The 20,745-nt window shown below is 41.0% G+C and overlaps 1 protein-coding gene across 4 annotated transcripts in view; it reads left to right on the top strand.

Moving 5' to 3' along the window:
* The window catches only part of INPP4B (inositol polyphosphate-4-phosphatase type II B), a 339,838-nt gene that overhangs the window by 271,982 nt on the left and 47,111 nt on the right, over nucleotides 1-20,745 (top strand). For all 4 annotated transcript variants that reach the window (XM_068154053.1, XM_068154054.1, XM_068154052.1 and 1 more), the window contains 5 exons: nucleotides 7,926-8,098; nucleotides 9,094-9,217; nucleotides 10,241-10,358; nucleotides 15,761-15,901; nucleotides 19,651-19,748. In XM_068154053.1, coding sequence (XP_068010154.1) covers nucleotides 7,926-8,098; nucleotides 9,094-9,217; nucleotides 10,241-10,358; nucleotides 15,761-15,901; nucleotides 19,651-19,748 — 654 coding nt within the window. The remainder of the gene's footprint in view (nucleotides 1-7,925; nucleotides 8,099-9,093; nucleotides 9,218-10,240; nucleotides 10,359-15,760; nucleotides 15,902-19,650; nucleotides 19,749-20,745) is intronic.

Genomic DNA, 20,745 nt, shown 5'->3' with positions numbered 1-20,745 from the left:
TAGTGAACCTGGCTGGTTTATTACAGTTTTTTTTCTCCTATCATGTAACAATGAAAAAGCCGTCAAAGGATGGACTCATGTTTATTTTAGATGGTAGAAAATGTTGCCACAATAATTCGATGCAGTAGCATATTCCTGTAACTATAGATGTTGCCATAACACATATTCAGAGCTTCCTAGGGTAGCTTTATTTTTTGCAGTCTCAGCACTGCCATTGTCTGATCTTATTCTTCTTCTCCCAACTTGCTTATATTTATTGGGCAGAGTCTTTGTAATCAGAAATATCAGTGGCACTTCTTTCTTTTACTTACCTTTCAACAGAAATTATACCTTCCTTAGCCAAACTCTTCATGCAGTCTGACCTTTGAGTCTATTCTTAAGGCTGAATTTGAGTTATCAGTTACCAAGGTAACATGCTATGGTTTCATCAGTTGCAGGATTATGATTTCTCTGCCGAATAAATCAGGAAGAGGAGACGGATTTTGAAGGAGAGGAGATTTTATTGAACTGTAGGCCGGTTTGCCTTGGAGAACTACTTTACTAGCATTAAATTATTTTTATTTTTGCCTTTTTCCATGGGAATCAGAATGTCCTGTAGCATTAGAGGTGCCAGTGAAACAGCAATTTGCTGTTGTGTTCACACAGCCCCTGCTAAAACGGGCCGTTGATACCACACCGTCAGAACTATCACCCAGCCACTCCTCCACCAGCTCTATGTGAGCACTCCCTAGTTTGCTACGTCTGAAGCCCACATTATCTCAAACAATGGAAGTTGCCATTGTCATTGCACCTGGATTTTGCCTGAAGTGAGTTATGGAATCATAAACTCTGTTGGTGGATTGGCCAGTGCATAGGTGGCAAATAGGGAGTGGTGCTGTATTTCCTAGCTGGACTGAAGGAAATCATCTTTTCATAGCCACATTACTACATGCATATGTGGGTTAATTTGTCCTGAATGATCTATACATCTAGATTAAACCTTTCTTTCAGTGCTCTAGAGATGGGTACTATATTCTTGCAATGCATCCCTCTCAGTCCAGCGGTGGTGGAAATGCGGAATGAAACTGTTCTGGGTTTGTTTGTGTCTTCACGAGCAGAGCTTTTTTACTGTGAGGTCAGGAAGATGAAAAATTCTCCCTTGGTCTGTGTTTGTCTGAGTAGCAGACATTGTTTATTTTGAGGAAACAAACACACTTCTGAAAAAACTTTCTCTTCCTTTCTTTTTTTCTCACATTTTCCTCCCCTGTTCTCTTAAGCTTGTGACTGCATCGAGTCTATTTTTGTACTTTTGATTTGTCCCCTCGCTTTTGTGCCCTGCTCTTTTTGATTTGGTCCTTAACTGCATATAAGAGAACCCCTGCAGCAGGGCTTTAAGTAGTTTGGCTATTGTCAGAAGCTTAGAAATGTGTGAAGGAAGACTATTTAACCTACTCCACATACTATTTTTTTTAAACCAGCTAGCAGAATATTAAGCTGCACAAGACTTCTAGAGCAAGGTTTATCCCTTATTCCTATGTTTTGAGTGTATTGGATTTTCTTAGCTTTACGTCTGTTGTTGCCATCTCCACCACCTTCTGTTTTCATTGTCACCAAAGCTGCTGAGACACTTGTATGTGTATGGTTAGATGGTTTCCATTTTCACTGTTAATCCAAGTTGACAGTATGGAAAATCTCTGATGGTTACAATGGAATAATAAATCCCCTTAAATTCAAGGTAGTTCTTCTGGGCGCCCAAACCATTCAAAGCAGGCTGCTATTACAGTAACTGCAAAAACAGCAGGAAGACTTAACACAGGTTTCTGGTATTTCTGTGAGAAAAGCTGCAGAATTATGAGCATAAAACCTCATCCTCTCTCAAAGAGTTTAGCCCACATAGCAGAGTTAAACTAAGCTCCAAGAGCTGAGTGGCAAGATGAAGTCAGCAAGAGGAAGCTGACCTTCTTAGGGTGCAAACTCTACAAAGTCAGTTTTTAAACCTCCCTTGAAACAAAGCAACCAAACACAATACAAAAGCCAGGAGAAGAATGTTCCTACTCTAGGTGAGTAAATTCAGACTCTGTGGGTTAATTATTTCATGCTCTTTGCACTAGCTGGTTTTGAGGGATTTACTACTGAGTTGTGTTGGTTGGTTTGTTTTGCTCACCCTTTTCCTTAAGGTGGAGTTTGTCTAATGTTCAATCCATGATGTTAAAAACTAATGTACATTGCTTGACCTCTTATTTCAATCTTGTCATGTGTTTTTTTGTGTATTCAGGTAGTGAAGGACTAAGCATTTAGCTGTAGTGACAGCTTAATTTGTGGGTAGCTTCCATTTTGTTCATTACCATATGTCTGTGGATTTCTCTTCCTTTAAGACTATGATGTGATGTTTTCTTCTGCTTTTACTTCCATGTTTAGCTTTGAACCGTATACCATTTAAATTTTTAGGTGACTTGAAGCCATCAAATGTTTCCATGGATTTTTAGGTGGTGCAGAGAGCAGTCACAGAATTGATTTATTATTTTTACAAATTTCTTTCCCCTGGCTCTGCTGCCAGGGTAAAAGGAGCTCAAGTGCTAGTCCAAAGCCTTAGGGCTTTTCCTGCTTGATTACCAGCATGTTTTAATAAGTACTTCACTGGGTCTGACATTAAAAAGAGCAAGAGCTTCCTTTTCTGCCAAACTTTATGGAATTTAATATGCTCTTTGACATATTGCAACTCGAATGTTAGAGTGCAGAAATGACTAGTTGGGTGCTTAGCAGGTCATTTGCCTGTGCAAGCATGTTGATTAAGAGAACATGAGACTGAAGGATGCTTTCCAGCAACCAAGTCCTGCCATAAGCTGAGCTTCCCCAACTCTTTAAGCCATGGAAGCAGAGCATTTATTCAGTGCTTTGCTGCACATACATTTGTGTATTGATGTTACAGTAACTGCATAGTGGTGATACTGATTCTTTAAATGTCATTCTTCCATTTTCCATTTTAATGTGTTTGGGGTTCATGGCTTGTTTTAGTTTCCTTTCCAAGAGCTGACTAGCACCAGTTTTCAGTTGAGCTTCTTTGCTTCATCAGTAGGCTTTGACTCCTCTGCATGCTTAACAGTTCAAACACCACAGGGTGCCCTTGTCATTTCAGTCACCTGACACTTATCCTGTAGTCTTTTTGCTTTTGTTCTTTCTCCTCCTGTCTTTTTTTATGTTTACTCATTCCATTAGTTATTCTCTCTTTTTCAAAGGGTATTTTGCTGTGTTGAGGATGCAAATCTTGCTATTTTAACTTGAAAAGAAGTTTGGCATTTTAAGTGTCAACACCTGCGTACATCCTTGAATGTGTTAAACACAAAAGCAGTAATCTGTACAGGTGCTTCCCTAACTGATTCTGCAAAGTTATCATCAGTTGCTGTAGCAGTAGAGGTCCTGAGCTGTGATTGGGCCCCTGTGTTGTCTTTACAGCAAGAGCTGATTCTGAGCTGACTGGGAGTTTTCTCATGAAGGAGATCTCTTTTACCTCTTTCCAAAGTTGTTTAGACATGTAAGCAGTAGCTCCTAACCAACCAATATCCTCACTTATCAACAATGTTGTGGCAAATTAAATCAGGATAATCTGAATTCCTATTTAGACTAGGATTGTAAAGCTCCCTTTACAAATAATATGTCTTTATGGATTTTATTAATGTTCTATACTTATCCTTTGCATACAAAACAATTTAATTTCCCAACTTGTACCAAATTTACTTGGGAGCCTCAAAATACAGTGCTGTTTTGCTTCATAAACTTCAGTTTCTCAGTGCTTCCTCAGTTTGAAGGAGTAACTTGCAAGCTGCAATATTTATCATAGAATCAATGAGGTTGGAAGAGACTTCAAAGATCATCAAGGCCAGCCTGTCACCCAAGACCTCATGACTACTAAACCATGGCACCAAGTGCCATGTCCAGTCCCCTCTTGAACACCTCCAGGAATGGTAACTCCATCACCTACCTGGGCAGCACATTCCAATGGCTAACTACTCTCTCTGTGAAGAGCTTTCTCCTCACCTTGAGCCTAAACTTCCCCTGGCGCAGCTTGAGACTGTGTCCTTTTGTTCTGATGCTGGTTGCCTGGGAGAAGAGACCAACCCCCTCCTGGCTACAACCTCCCTTCAGGTAGTTGTAGACAGCAATGAGGTCTCCCCTGAGCTTTCTCCAGGCTAGACAATCCCAGCTCCCTCAGCCTCTCCTCAAAGGGCTTGTTCTCGAGGCCTCTCCCCAGCCTCGTTGCCTTTCTCTATTTGCACTTCTGAGGAATATTTGGAGCTTTGTGCGTGGTTAATGAATGATCTCAATTTACATTTTTACTGGAGTATCTGCAACAGGATATCCTGCATTAACAGGTGGCATATGATGCTTTTAACAGACCAGAGATTGAGCAGTTACATAAATATTTGCCGAGAGCTGCCTTTCTGAGACCTCAGACTGTGCTGCGCCTCCTCCTTTGGTCTTAACGTGCCAAATTTGTGTTCACATAAAAGGATAAACAGGAGAATGTAGTGGTCCATTCATAAATAACTGTTTGCAAGAACCATTGTATTCCTCCTCGTAGATTTACTAACGAGCTCCACCTTCTGGGGACTGGACATCCTTACTAACTGTGGACAAAAATTCTCTGAGCAAGCAGATGAGTGTTATGGATAACTTAATCACACGAGGGTGTGCTTTCTTATTGGCAAAAGCAATCCTGTTTCTGTTCTATAAGAAAATTTCTCTTTCCCTACATACCATTTTTGGATAGTTTTCTGCTGCCTATGTAAGTAAAGCTCTGTTTTCTTTGGGACATTAAATACTCATTGGGCTTTATTTTTACTCTTTAGCATTAACATCCATTAATGTAACTATTACTGACCAAAAAAATAACACATTTACACATTTTGTTTAGTACCCTAAACACATAGTGTGTCTGGAAACAGATAAAAAATCCCTGGTAAGAAAATGGATGTTGAAGCTACTAAAAGATATGTGCAGAACAACTTGGAAAATCACAACAGAAGGTAGTTACCAGTTGTTTACTGCCACCCAAAAGGGCTGCATGAAGTAGAATCCACTTACATTTGTTCTGGGTCCAGTATTATTTAATATTTTCATTACTTACTTGGCTTATGAAATATGGATGATGCTTATAAAATTTGCAGATGCTTAAAGCTGGGAGAGGCCTTAAGCACCATGGGAGCAGGATTAGAATGGATCTTGATGAAATGGAGCACTGACATATTAGGATGCAGGTTGGTAAGGACAAGTAGAAAGCCATGCTCCTAAAGAAGCAGAAATACCCAGAGCGGACTAGCTGGTTTGGTGGCAGCTCGGTAGAAACAGATCTAAGTATTATGTGAGTCATGGCCAGTATGTGACCCCCTCTTTTGTGAGAGCGTTAGTAAAGCTCTTTAGCCCTGGTCACATAACCTGACATTGTAATAGCAGGTTCACAAAGCATGGCTAGCTCTGGAAACTCAGCTTTTTCTCTCCCCCTGACTGTCAGTGGACTTGCAAGATCCTTGACTGTGTCTGTATCCAGCCCTGCTTTCCCATGAAAGTGGAACAGATGTCTGTTAGCTGTACCTTCAGGTCTGCTTTGAAGTGGCCAGGTATGGTCTTTTTCTTCATTTGCTCATGAAAGAAACAAACAACAAATTCTGCTCTTATCACATACAGCCCCGTTCACTGGTTCAGCATGCACTGCATCCTTTGATCTTACTGCAGCAGTTGCTTTCCTTGGCATTTATTTATTGATTAATTTAATAAATTAGAATTATAGAATTGTTAGGGCTGGAAGGGACCTCAAGGACCATCTAGTTCCAAGCCCCCTGCCACGGGCATGGACACCTCACACTAGATCAGGCTGCTCACAGCCACATCCAGCCTGGCCTTAAAAACCTCCAGGGATGAGTCTTCTACCACCTCCCTGGGTAACCTGTTCCAGTGTCTCACCACCTTCATGGGGAAGAATTTCCAATATGAATCTGCCCATTTCTATTTTTTCCCATTGCCCCTAGTCCTATGATTACCTGACTTGAAAGCAGAGTTTAGATTGTCTGATCCACGAGTCTGGCTTCCAGTATGTCACACCTTGTGTCTGCCTTATTGCTAAATTTGACTGTATCCCAGCAGCCTCTGACCTTTGGTTGTTCTTCTGCTTTTATTCCCTAGAATAAACAGCCCTGTTAGTACTTGTTATTTTCTCTTCATGGAGAGGGGGAATCAAGTTGCTACTCAGCCTTTTTCATAGGCTTAAGGAGATTAAACTCTAAATCTTGGTAGCTCTCCTCTGCAAGCTCTCCATTATTTTTTTTCATCAGCCTCTTTGAAGTGTGTACACACGGTGGATCAGTCCTCTCTTAGTCATTGGCACGTAGAAAATCATCTCTTGGCTGGAGCATGAAGCTAGGCATGGCTTCTGTACTGTTTTGTTCATGATGGCTGTGACATCTAACTGCTGTGTTCCAGGGAATGATTCTTAGGTGTGCATTACTCACATGTAAATGCATATGACTGTTAAAAAGTGTCCTCTGACCCCAAAGACATGATTTGCTGAGGAAGCCAAGTTGTTCTTTGTGACTGCACTCTCCTTGCTCCTGTTCCCTGTGCCTCCCCACCTGCCCCCCAGTTTCTCCTGGTTTCCAAAGTTCTTTCCAGTCTTCCTGGCTAGGCTTTTATTCATTTACCTATGTTTCTGGAGCGTGGCCAAACTGACTTTGCAACAGGCAGCTACGTGTTCCTGCTTGAAGAACTTCCACAGTACTAATGAGTCTTTCATTGGCTTCCCTCAGAATGTTACCTGAAACATCATGCTGTTATCTTCCACATAATTACAATTTGAATGGAACAGATTTTAATTATCATTGATTCTTAATTACACTAATCTGCAGAAAATATGAGTCAGTGATGGACTATATTAAGTCAGTTACACTCCCTATTTTCATATAGATTCTTCTGGGCTGTCGATTTCTCTTCCTTTTTAAACTGTAACAATGAAGCTGAGATGTGGCTTCCGAGGGAGGCTGGTTTGGTTTATTTTGCTTTTATTTTATTATATGTTCCACTTGGGTAGGCAAAACCATATGCAACTACAGTTCAGGTCTGAGTTTATTAAATCCTGAAAAATTCAGGAGCAGCTTGGGTAGTTGGGCAAGTTTGCATAAGCTGTTCTGATTTTCCTCCATTCCTAGTTATCACTTCATTTCATTTGTAATGTATGAAGGAGTCCCGTTTTGAAGCATTTCACTAGCTTGTTTTATCTGATCTTCCTAGCATATAATTTAACAGAGCAAAACATATTACAAGATAGTTCTGAATCTCTCTGCTCAAAGTAGCTAAAAAAATAATGAGTTCAATACCTCTAAATATTTAAAGAGAACAATATAGAAAGCAAAAAGGAGCTGTACCTTAGGGTTAGTACTTCCCCAACCCATACATTGAGCAGGTAATATCCTTCTAGATACCTGCTTGCTCTGCTATTTTGCCTTTCTATGCCCACTTTTTCCTTACTGGGCTGTCCCCCCACCCCACTTTTTTGATGGTACTTCATTTCTGTACATAGTAAGCTGTCGGTGTTGGGAAGAACAGGAGATGCTCGTCTCCACTGGATTCATGTTTGTGCTAAGGAGATTTCACTTGTATCCCTGTATGCTCTGGTTGTGACACTTCAATGTCAAGTTTTACAGAGAAGTTAGGTCTGTTAAACACTTTTTTTCAGGATGTAGTTGGATTCAGGCCCAAGGTTTAGCCCCAGTCTTGGTGGCAAACAGGAGTCTTGCCTCTAAGAAGGTTCTCTGGTGCCACTTGCTGTAAGGTGGAGCTGCAGGGTGACTTTAAAATGTAGGCTAATCTCTGCAGCCACTGCCAGCCTTATTTCCATTTGGAAAGGGATTTTCACTGCAAGTTTTCAGTTCTGGAACAGATGATCTGTTTTGTTCTAGGTGACTGGTATGAACAGCTTTATCCCCTGGTGATTACACTGAAGGACTGCATGGGAGAGGTGGTGACCAGGGCGAAGCAATCGATGGCTTTTGTTCTGCTCCAGGAACTTGCCTGTGGTTTGCCACAATGTTTGATGCTGACCCTAAGAAGAGACATCGTCTTTAGTCAAGCAGTAGGTTGTCTTGTGTCACTAATCTCCTGTTGTTGCTGTAATTAATCCTACTACTCATGCCAGTGGGTGTGGTTTGATGTTTTTGTTGTGGTTTCCTTTTTCTTTTCCCAATTTAACACAACCTTTTCATGTCTTTTCCATTCCATGACTTAAATATGTCATAGTGAGAGATAAATAATAGTAAATGAAGATCCATAGTAACTGTACCATTGAGCCAGAGAAGTAGATCTGCAATGGACTGGAAGAGGTTCCCCATAACTCCCTTTTGCACAAAGAAGGATGTGTAAAGCTACTTTTACTCTTCCTAGGCTGTATGTCAGTATCCTCACCCTTCACTTGGGTGAAGTTCTCAAGTCCAGCTTTGAATATTCCTTATTGCTACCAAAGCTAGGTTGTTTGCTTTTAATCCTGATCACCTTGGAAATGAAGAACAGATGATTTTTTTCATTTTCAGTTTGTAGCAGCAGTTTATGTGCTTGAAAACACATCTCTTCTCAGACTTGATGTCTCTTGGTAAATAGCAGAAGATCTCTTCCTGTATATCATATTTTCCAGATAATTTTTTCTCTGTATGATTTACCTGATTTCTTCCTTAAATTATATGCTTTTCCTAACATAATTGGGGAGTTGGGCTGGAGCTGCCAAGGAGATTCAGTTGCTTTGAGGTGCCCCACTGCTTTCAAATCCATCATAATTCACAGCCTTATGTATTTATAGCCTGCTAACAGAGGTTCTGGTCTTGCTTATGTGAGTGTAACACAACACTGCAAAATGAACTAAGCTTATCTAATATAAAATAAGGGAATATTTCCCTACTTTTCACACCCCAAAATGTGCCTTAATAATATAGGAAATTATGTAGTCACTGAAGAAAAATACCATGGCTTGTCAAATACATAAATATTACTTCTGTGGTGTATAATGACAGCAAGCCTCATTCTAACTATGTTACAGCAGTAAATCTGTTAATTACACATTTTTCATTGTCTGTGTAGCTTGCTGGGCTGGTCTGTGGCTTTATAATCAAACTGCACACGGGCTTACGTGATCAAGGATTTCTACAACAGCTTCATACTGTTGGATTGCTTGTGCAATATGAAGGACTCCTTAGTACATACAGTGAGTATTGTTCTTGGACAAATGTCTCTCTGCATCCAGAGCAGAAGTTGACCCAGAAGGTTCTTATTTTAACCTCTGTTCTGCTTCCAGTGGTCTGTCTTAATGAATCAACAAATATTATCCTTGGGAGACAGTGGGCTTCCTTCTAATAGCACAGCTCGAGTCATTGATACTGTGTTGCCAATTCTGTGTTAAAAATGTCTCATTTCTTTTATTGTCATATCCTCTGAGAACACTAGTTGCTAATTATTCCATGCAGAGTGCTAAACTACGGTGTCTTAAATACAGGAGACTCCTTTGGTACAGCTGGTGGAAGATTTGTTTAAATAAAAACTGTCTCCATTTGTATGGACATCTGGCCTGAGCAAAAATAGCAGGTTTATGAAGCTAACAAGTTTATGGACAGTGACTGACTCTACCAGCCTCTGTCCTGATCTTGCCAGTATTGGTGATGTGAAGGTAGCCTGACCAATGTTTAATTCCTATCTTGTCCCAGATGCCATCATTTGATAGGTATTTAAAAGGACATTTGGAGGGAGAAATTGCCATATGTTTCAAAATGCTTTGAACTACGTGGCTTGGAATCCTTCCCCCAAATTAGGGATTTTGACCCAAGTAGAAGGATTTAGCATTTGTGCAGCTCTTCAGCACACAAGCAATTGTGGTTTCTCCCTTTAGCATGATATTCATTGTTATTCTCAAAACCTTTGTCCTCTGTCAGCAGGACAGTCTTTAAAACCACTTTCAGAATGGACAAAAATAGCTTTCCTGAGGTTCTTCTGTGCCCATACAGAGCAGACTGATTTTTCAGAGATGCTTAATACTTATCATTTAGGCCACAGAAAATTGTTGGCAGTTCTAAAAAATCAGTCTGCTTTTATGTAGGTTACTTTAATGTGGATTTAGGGCTGTGATTTCTAGATGCACAGACTGGAAAATATAATCCCCATATTGCTTTCCTGTAGCCTATTCAATGACTGATCTGTCAGCACCGTTAATAACCTCTGTAATCTTCCCATATAGGTGAAGAAGCAGGGATGCTGGAAGACATGGCTGTGGGAATTTCAGATCTGCAGAAAGTAATGTTTAAAGTCATTGAAGCCAAATCAGAAGATTTTTTACCTATTATAACTGGAAGGCGGTAAGAATTCTTTTCCCTGGAGTCTGTGGCAGGAAGTTTTACTCTGTAGGAAATGAAGAAAAACCCAGATAATTGTTTTCCTGTTACTAAACTCTGTTATATGGAAAGTGCAGTGGCTTTATTTTCCATGAGGTGAATGAGGATGTAATGAGGTACTAGGGATTTGTAAAGCAGGTAGTAATATGAGCTCTAGGTTACTTCCCTGATGAAAAGCTGAAAGTTCTAATTATTCATACAAATTCAGCAGGAGTGTCTGGGTTGTGCAGAGTTTCTGTTGCATTTTTTCATGGAGTACAAGCCCTATGAGGAGAGGCTGAGGGAGCTGGGGTTGCTTAGCCTGGAGAAGAGGAGGCTCAGGGGAGATGTTATTGCTCTCTACCTGAAGGGAGATTGTAGCCAGGTGGGGCTTGGTCTCTTCTCCCAGGCAACCAGCACCAGAACAAGAGGACACAGTCTCAAGCTGCCCCAGGGGAGGTTTAGGTTGAATGTTAGGAAGAAGTTCTTCCCAGGAAGAGAGATTGGCCATTGGAATGGGCTGCCCAGGGAGGTGGTGGAGTCACCATCACTGGAGGTGTTTAGGAAGAGATTGGATGGGGTGCTTGATGCCATGGTTTGGTTGATTAGATAGTGTTGGGTGATGGGTTGGACTCGATGATCTCAAAGGTCTCTTCTAACCTGGTCTGGTCTATTCTATTCTATTCTATTCTATTCTATTCTATTCTATTCTATTCTATTCTATTCTATTCTATTCATGTAAGGATGCTAAATCAAAAATCTACAGAGAGGTGACAAGTTCCATATTTACACAAGGGGGCTCTGACTGAAGAAATTGTGGGTTTTGAGGTGTCCAGAACTTGTATTTCAGTGTGAGTGACTGCTGAAACCGGATTTCTGAGAGTTAAGCTTTCATTGTCTTGAGGCCAAACCTTAATGCTCACCTTTGAAAAAGGAAGCCTATCTTAGTTGCTGAAAGTCACACAGGACACCTCAGAAATCCTTGCATAAAGCAACTAAGACATCATGAATACTGCTGAATATCAGAAAACACAGTCAAATACTTCATTAATTGTGGCTATAAGAGGGTTAACAAAAGCTGCTACCCAGGAGGAATGGATTTTTTTTCATCTTCGTTATTATTCTAGTATGAAGCCCCAAATGTTTTTACTTTTTGCAGAAATCACTTCCTTAATAGTATCATTATTCTTAAGTAGGCTGTAAATTAAATTCAGCTAAAAGCAGCAACTTTTAGAGAAGATGTGTTTCGTCTGAAGGAGGCTTTCACCACTGATTTACCTAATTATTTTGGATGATTCACTCTCATCCAAGGGGCCTTCCGAGAAAGGATTGAAATAAATAGCAGGAAGGCCAGGGTGTGATAGACAACACGTCGGGGATAATTAAGAGCAATTACGGGGCGCAGATAAAACAGAAGAAATAAATCCTTTGTAAATCACAGCAGTCAAAACTGTTGAAAAATCCAGCAGCTCCGGTTGCTGGCTTGCTGCCATTACTGCCGTACACTGAACTGTCACACCAGGAGGTCCTTGGCTTGAAAGAGGCTGGAGCTTTAAGCTGCCTCAGGCATTCCGGATTGATGGAGTAGTCAGTCCTTAGGAAGAAGAGTTACTGCCTGTGATTGCTCTACTGTACTTACTGGCAGGTATTCACTGGATGGAATCAGTTTAAAGGGGGGGGGGAGGAGGGGGAAATAAAAACAACTTTAAGGCTTATGTGGAGGATCCCCTGTCCTGTTAGAGCTGTGATGAGACAGCTCCTATCAGACAGCATTGGAAGTCAACAAGAGTAGGCAGAGGAAAAGCTAGTTATTTTCTAATTAATGTTTCAACCCCCCACCATTTTTAGATCATTTTGGATGATAATTGGGTTTGGCTCGATAAAATGAGACTGCAGGACTGTGGAAATGCAAGACAGAAAATCAAGCTAGAAATTCTTATCTTGCAGAGTCAGAGTGTTGACCTGTAATTGTTTTTCTGGGGAATTGCTTAAGACTGAGATTCTGAGTACACAAACAAATCAATCCAAAGAGCGTGGCACCGTGTGCACCAGCCTGCTGATGTGGCTGGCTGGCTCCAAGCATCCAGGTGAAATGAAGTCCCGTGTAGACACTCAGATTCTTTAATTATAGGCAGGAAATAGTTAACACTTCATATCAAAGAGTTTTCTGGAAGTAGGTATTTGTGCACATGACCTTTGAGGCAGGGTTGCTCGCCATGTTTGCCATGAAGCCCTCCATTGGACTAGCACTTAACAGCCATGCTGAGGTGATCTGAGAAGTTGTCACTTATCTGAAAGCCAAGCTGCTTGAGGCACCTCCCAGCAGAGATGCAGTGACTGGCCATGTGTGCAGGTTTTTTTCCCTTGCAGCACAAAGCAGAGGTGCACTGAAATGACTTGGTTTGTGCTTATTGCAAAGAACTAAGAGTGTGATTTCAGCAGCTACAAGTATCTGCAGGGACCATGGCCCACAGCTGCCTGGGGTTAATTGTTAGAAGCCTCTGAACAGGACTACAAGTGCTTGTCTGTCTTTGGCAGCAAATATTAGGAAATAAGGCAAATACACCTGATGGAAGGGATGTTCTTAAGCAGCCTTGTTTTAGTGAAATCATGTACATTCAAATATTTAATTCCTAAGTGCATATGATTTATTTCAAGATGATGCTTTATCATTTATTCTCTTAAACACAGTAGATTTTACCACCTTGCCTTCCTGGGAGATCACTAAATGTTAAAACTTCTGTTCTGACTTTCGATTCTCATTGCAAAAAGCACTGGCTGCCTTATCCACCTCCTGCCAAAATCATCTGGCATCTCTGTACTATTAAAGAGAGAAACCACATAGTGAGAACATTTACTGCTGTTTGTTGTTGAAGTAGAAGCATAAGACTTAGAAGACTTCTGGTGAATTGATATCAAACCAGCCCTCCAGACTTCAGCATTTTGAATTCAGCAGTGCCTGGTGAAAGGACAAGGGGCAACACGTACAAACTAGAACACAGGAGGCTTCACTTGGACTTAGGGTGAAACTCCTGTGGAGGTGCTAGAGCACTAGAGCAGGCTGCTCAGAGGGGCTGGGGAGTCTCCCTCTCTGGAGACTTTCAAAACCCTCCTGGACATGTTCTTGTGCACCCTGATCTAGGCGAACCTGCGTTAGCGGCGGGTTGGAAGAGATGATCTGCAGGAGGCCCTTCCAACCCCTACCATTCTATGAATTACTTTTATTTTAGTCCCACCTGACTTCAGTACCATTCCTGAACTTTCTTGACAGCTGTCACAACCTGATAGCCTTTTCCTTACGTGATCAGAAGTGGGTTCTTTTCATTGCAGAATTGGTTACAGATATTTTCAAATTTAAGAGAGATTATGTCTGAGGCTTCCAAAAATGCCTTGAAAAAGAAGGCGGCTCTCAGATGGTGCTGGTGTTAATTTATCGTGCCTAAAGGTCAGCATTTCTCAAATGTTCTTTCACACAATGAAAGATTTGTAGTGATTGTGGGGGTGTGAAATGTACCAGTGCAGTGAGCTGGTGACATTTTGGTTCAGTAGTTTGTGCACTTGGAATTAGACTAAGCTAACATTTCTTTTCGACCTCATGGAAGCACTCCATCACAGGAAAATGTGCTGGTAGCACCTGAGAGCAGATCGGGGTGCTCACCTGTGGGCTGAGAATGAATGCAGCTGAGCAAAGATCAGTAATACAGAGTTCTTTACAGCCATCCTTGCTAATTCTCCATTTCACAGTATCACAGTATAACTAAGGTTAGAAATGACCTCGAGGATCATTGAGTCCAACCTATCAACACAGACCCTATGACTAGACCATGGCACCAAGTGCCACGTCCAATCCCCTGTTGAATTTCCTTCACATAGGTGAATTAATGGAACAAAATACAAGCCAGATAGATTTAACTGGGAAGCAGAACTGCTTCTTTTTGTCCCTGTTTGGTTTTTTCCCCCCTCCTTCACTCTGAGACTTTCAAAACTGGTAACAGCCCTTAGTAAAGCATTTGCTCAAAGATTGCACACTAGTTCTAGCCCCTGCCGAAGCATAAACCGTTGCCTTATCTGAATGTAATTATGTTTCAATCTGAAGTCTGTACTGGATCCATTTTATTGTGTTCTCAGATATATGGGCAGGACAGAGGTTCAAACACACCCACTAGCTCTTCTAAGCTGAAGTTGTTGATCTGCGCTGAGGAAGTGCTGCTCATTCCTTCAGCTTGTCAAAAGAGTCAGAGCTACTGCAGAATCTGCTCTTTCTCTTTTCTGCCTTTCCTCCCCCAAATTCTACATGTGGACAGTGCAGGTTGTATTCTTTAGCAAGCACATGATGGAATAAAATAAAGGTTGAAGGGACTCCCTGGTAGACTACTTTAGTAAATGCAAAAAGCTTTCCATCTGATGTTTATAAGCAAAAGTTGTGTGCCCTCCTAGGCCTGGTTTCTGCAGGTAGGATCCTGCAGAATCCATCATGTTGCTGCAATACTCTTCTTACGTGGTGCTATACCAAATCTGCTCTGCAAGAGAGAAAATTTCAGTCTTTTTTATCAACTTGGTCCTCTCTGATTAAAATGCCAAATTCTGGAGACAAATGAATTTGTTTCTAGTCTGTTCTGGTTTTAATTAAACCAATAACTCAATTAACAGAAAGGAAACCAAGTCACCACTATGCCATTTTTTTTCTCTTGCGAGGTCAGACATCAATCCTCAGCGACAGGTGAAATCCAGCTTGAGGGCTCCACACGATCAGAATTTGGACTAGCAGCCCAAGTAACATGGCTCTTGCAAAGTCAGACCAAACACATAAAGCTATAACTTCTGTAAATCCTATTCCTTCTCCTAAAGCAGGGTTCATGTTTGTATAATAAGCCTTCAGTTATTATCTTCACAGAGTCAATGCTGTTATCGATGATGCTCTCTATCCCCAGGGAGAAAATCCAGCCACTGAAGTAAATAGGAATTTTGCTTTGGGGTTTTTGCTTATATTGCATTTAAAATGGGTAGAGGATCAAGTTATGACTTCTGAAAGGAAGTGGGTTTTGTAATTCACCAAGATGCATTTGAAGACTTGAGATGGTCTCATTGATATTTTGGTAGAAGAAGACTCATTTTTTATTTATTGATTTCATCTTTAGTTCTATTTTCATTTCAGTAAAGAAGGCAGTGTCTAAGAGTATAATTATATATACCTGCCTTTTTCTGTGTAGCTTATGGTCTTAAACCAACCAAGCTCTCTTTGTCACATTGTATGGCTCAATACAATTGAGGGGAAAAGTGGGGAAACTGATTTCTAAGTCTTCTTCTTCTCTATAATTTAGAAAGGTTATGATTTCAAGCAAACCAATCGATTATCCCATCTTTACTCTGCTTTTCAATTTTCCTAGTGAACATTACATTATAGAGGTCCAGCTTCCAGCAAAAATGTTTGAGTTGCTGCCACAAGAGATTAAGGAGGGAAAGCTGCTTCGTATGTATCCAGTACTCTTTAATGTTGGAATCAATGAACAGCAAACACTTGCAGAAAGGTAAGAAAAAAATGTGTTTTATTTTCTCTCCAGGTATTCTGGCCTAGTACAGTGCATCTCCCTGGATTAAAACCAAATCCTGTGCCATCCCACATAGGTGTGTATTTATAAAAGCATTAAAGGAAATAAGCACAAGCTATGAAGCAGTGCTAAATAATGAGAACAGTCCAAGGGAAGATACGACCATATGCAGGATTTTCTCGTACAATCAACCCCAAGTTTCCTTTGGATATCTATAAATAGGTTTCTGTTTCACAGCGGTAGAGATTTGTTTCCATACAGTACTTTGGCCTTCTCAAATATGAGTTTGAGGATTTGAAATTCTTATTATCATTATGGGGGGTTTGAAGGTAACAAGTCACAAGGTAGAGATCAGCTGCCATCCAGTTCCTGAAGACATCCTACAGGAGGGCTGGAGAGGGATTTTTCATAAGGGTATCTAGCAATAAGACAAGGGGGAATGATTTTAAACTGAGGGAGAGTAGGTTTAGAGTGGATTTTAGGAAGAAGTTCATCAGTACAAGGGTGATGAGACTCTGGAATTATTTGCCAGGGAGGTTGTGGATGCCTCCTGTCTGAGGGTGTTCAAAGCCAGTTGAGACAAGGGCTCAAGCAGCTAAGTCTACCTGAGAGGTGTTCCTGCCTGTGGCAGGGAGGTTGGAGTAGGTGATCTCTGAGGTCACATCCAACCTAAGCCATAATCAGGTGTGGTAGTTCACAACAGGAGATGCATTAATAACATATTTGTAGGAACATGAAGGCTGATGGCATTATCAGTTGGTTTTCTTTAAATTATAACCTTCCAAAATGTGGCTACATTTCTGATGTGTTAATAATACTCCTCTGAAAAGATTGCCAGAAACTAATTAGTAAGTATAATAATGGTCAATTTTTCACCGACCTGTTTATTTTCCCTTCCAAAAGAAAGGTATCTGTCAATCATGTTAAATTACCAACTTTTGTGCAGTTCTAAAGATGCAAGGTAGACTTCCACAATGAGAGAGCTACATTTTCTTTTTACTGCTTTTATTAACAGGGCATCCAAGAGACAATAATACAGAGCTTTAAACCACGTTCACTACAAACTCAAGGCCAAAGGTGTAGCTGGGGAAACAGAGGCAGCCAGTGAAAAACCATTAAATTGTTCAATAAGAAAGAAATTAAGGACAGCAGGAGTTTCACATCCTGTTCTTTGTAGATAGAAAAGTAAAAAGTATAGCCTTTTAAGGAAGGCTTCTATGGAATACCATCGAGTAGCCTTGTTTACAGGAAACTTTCCTGAGCTGTGAGTGGTTATGTGTGAGCAAATTCAGGTAGAAAATTGAAATGAGAATCACAGGCTGAATCAGAAGTCAGTAAGGACTGGCATTTTACTGATGAAAGAGTTGAATATTTGGTTAGAGAACCTGAAAAATTCTTGAAAATGAGAATAGCTTATTCTTGATGCAGTGAAGAAGGAAGAAGTGATGCTATGAGTGGAGTGATGTGACCAAAGTGATACAGAGCCAAAAAATTAGTCATGACAATTGTGACTAGAACACATCGTGGCTTTCCAAAATCAGAGAAAAGGAGTGTGCAGAAACCAAGCAGCAAGTTCAAGAGAGCTTAGATAGGTGAGATATGCAGGGAGGAGTGTATGTTATAACACTCTGAAGAAGTATTGGACAAGATTAAGAAACAGCCTGGACATAGGAAGTCTTGGAGATGAGTGGGTGTCAAAAGATGTCTGTCTGGAAAGTGAAGTGACAGGAAGAATGGTGGCATCAATTTAAGAAGGATATTGAGACACTTCAACGTGTCCAGAGAAGGGCAACGAGGCTGGGGAGGGGTCTTGAGCACAAGCCCTACAAGGAGAGGCTGAGGGAGCTGGGGTTGTTTAGCCTGGAGAAGAGGAGGCTCAGGGGAGACCTTATTGCTGTCTACAACTACCTGAAGGGAGGTTGTAGCCAGGAGGGGATTGGTCTCTTCTCCCAGGCAACCAGCAGCAGAACAAGAGGACACAGTCTCAAGCTGCACCAAGGGAAGTTTAGGGTCAAGGTGAGGAGAAAGTTCTTCACAGAAAGAGTTGTTGGCCATTGGGATGTGCTGCCCAGGGAGGTGGTGAAGTCACTGGCCATGGAGGTGCTCAAGAGGGGATTGGACATGGCACTTGAAGCCATGGCTTAGTTACTCATGAGGTGTTAGGTACCAGGTTGGACTTGATGATCTCTGAGGTCTTTTCCAACTTTATTGATTCTTTGATTATTCCCAGTGGTGATTTTACACCGTGCACAGAGCAAGCCATCAATTAAAATATAGTAAATAAATCAACATGAAGTAGATACAGTTTAGTAAAAAAATACTAATTTCTATATCTGTCAAGCAAGTCAGTTTGGATTATTCCATGCAGAGGAAGCTTTCCTGCATGGACTTGCAGCTGTAAGTATTAAACTTCATTTCAAATGTTGCTCAGCTGCTAAGCCTGCACACTTGTCTTTGAGATCAGAAACACTGTACATGACTTTTTGGCAAATTTTTTTGTTGGAAAATGATCATGAGACCAGAAATAAAGTTTTGTGGTAAATTTCTAGAGGAAAAAAAGTATTTATTAGATGGAAACATCACATTTTCCAATCAAGCTTAGTTGAGAATATATCTGATTTAGAAGAATAGTCTCGTGCAGTGATGGCTGCTGAGGAAGTAGCTGAGTGTTTTCTGTCTTTGATCCCCTTTTTTGATCCCCTTTCTGCTGTCTTCTGGTATGTGTCCCCTTTTCTCTACCTGAATTTCTCACTTTCCTGTCTATGTCTGTCTTTCCATATTCCTTTATTTCCTTTTCTGTCTTCTTTTTCTTCATTTTGAGGCTATTCTAAAGATGAGCCCCAAAAACTTGGTCCTAACGACCGAAGGGATGCTCCTGCCTTTTCATTCATATCTCTCATAGCAGAGGCACTAGGAGATAATTTTTATTACTGTTATTTTAGCCTGTGTGAAACTGGCTGTTGTAGAAAATCTGGTCTCACAGAGGATGGTATTTGCCTATATAGAATCATATAGCTATAGTCAGTTCATGTCAGAGCATAACAGCATCCTGATGATGTCTGGGTTTTCTGTGAAGGATAATGAGGATGTGGGTGATGTGTTCCCAGCAGACCTGACTGCTGCAAGAAGTGCCCAAACACAGTCCTGAGCTGGCTGCAGCACTGTGGAGTGACTGCTGAGATCTGTGCTGCAGCAAGCTTCCACACAGCCCACTGAAGCCAGCTAGCCTGTGGGTCATAACTCTGTGAAGCTTAAGGATGAAATCACTGCTCAGCAGCAGAGAAATGATTCTCTCATTAGTTTCTGGTACAAGAAACCAAGATAACTAACAGCTCTGGAGCAGTGTAGGGCAGAGAGGGCTCAGAGGAGTAATCAATTTGACTATTTATAGCAAATATTCTCAGATCAGAGCAGAAATGCTTTTTTTTTTTCAGGTTTTCCACCTGTCACTTGCATTTCTTCCATCTTGTGTGCCTTTGATACCATCCACCTTGGTAGAAACTGATTCACCTGAGCAAGAGTAAGAGACGTAGGAGGTGGTATTGTCTGCCTGCGGTGCCATTTGAAATTCCCACAAAGAGCCCTTGTGTTTATTCAGGATTTGTGAAGGGGGAAAGAATATGTTCTTTATGCAAAGAAATAATTCAGAAGGATAATTACCTTTGCTTTTTGGTATAGTTTGGGGAGGGTTGCATCATTTTGTTGTACTCTTTTTTGTTTTCCTATAGGTTTGGAGATACCACTTTGCAAGAAAACATTAACCAGGAAAACTTAGAACTTCTAAAAGAATATTACAAGCTGTTTACAGAAAAAATGCCTCCTGATTGTGAGTACACTATAATGCAATGTCCAAATCACAGAATGTTTTGGCTTTGGAAAGGTTTGATAAGTGAAAGTTTACAAGGAGGTAATATTAGCACAGTATTGCTGGTGCAGCCTTTTATGTTTAGGGCTCAATCCCAGAACCCATTCCATACTGCTCTGCTGAAGCCAGTAGTGACTGCAGGCACAGTGCCACAGCAGAAACTACCAGCAGAATGAAACAGAGTAATGATGAGCTAAACAGCTCTTTTAAATTATTAATATAATATGCTTTTTAATAGTGCAAGTAGAGGACAGTCTGTGCCTACTATATTGGTACAGAAATACTCAGTGGTATTTTCACTGGTTTCAGTTATTCCCTCCATTCTGATTTTGCAAATGTTTTAAGGTATGGCAAACCACTGAGAAATCTGCAGATGCAAATAGAAGCAATGAGCCACATCATAATATCACTAATGTGAATATCATGGTTCCACTAGAATGGGCCCTGCATTCCAATTTGGTGTCATAAACATTACTGTTCTGTTGCTCTGATTGTTGAAAGCAAACACTGAAAAGACTGTTTGTGTCAGTCTCATCCTGTTAATGGAGTCTTAGTGCCTAAACTGTATTCCCAAATGTTGCAGATTTTGCAGCCTCATTTTAAATAGCTTGGATGTAGGTCTCTGCTCCTTCCCCTTGGCTAAGGGTGAATCTGGAGAGGAAAAGGCTCTTAAGTAGATCTTATCCAATATCTGAGGGGGGGGTTACAGGAAAGCTGGGGAGGGACTTTTTAGGGTGTCAGGTAGTGATAGGATCATAGAGGGATTGGAGCAAAAAGTAGAAATGGGTAGCTTCAGATTAGATGTTAGGAAGAAATTCTTCACCATGAGGGTGGTGAGACACTGGAAAAGATTGCCCAAGGAGGTGGTGGAAGCCCTGTCCCTGGAGGTGTTTAAGGCCAGGTTGAATGTGGCTCTGAGCAACCTGCTGTGAGGTGTCCCTGCCCATGGCAGGGGATT

This window comes from Melanerpes formicivorus, unplaced genomic scaffold (genome assembly GCF_026170545.1).
Source record: "Melanerpes formicivorus ecotype bairdi unplaced genomic scaffold, bMelFor1.0.p_v2 SCAF_27, whole genome shotgun sequence".
In the NCBI taxonomy this organism is placed as follows: domain Eukaryota; kingdom Metazoa; phylum Chordata; class Aves; order Piciformes; family Picidae; genus Melanerpes; species Melanerpes formicivorus.
The sequence above is the reverse complement of the archived record's forward strand: the minus strand, read 5'-3'. Positions and strand labels throughout refer to the sequence as shown.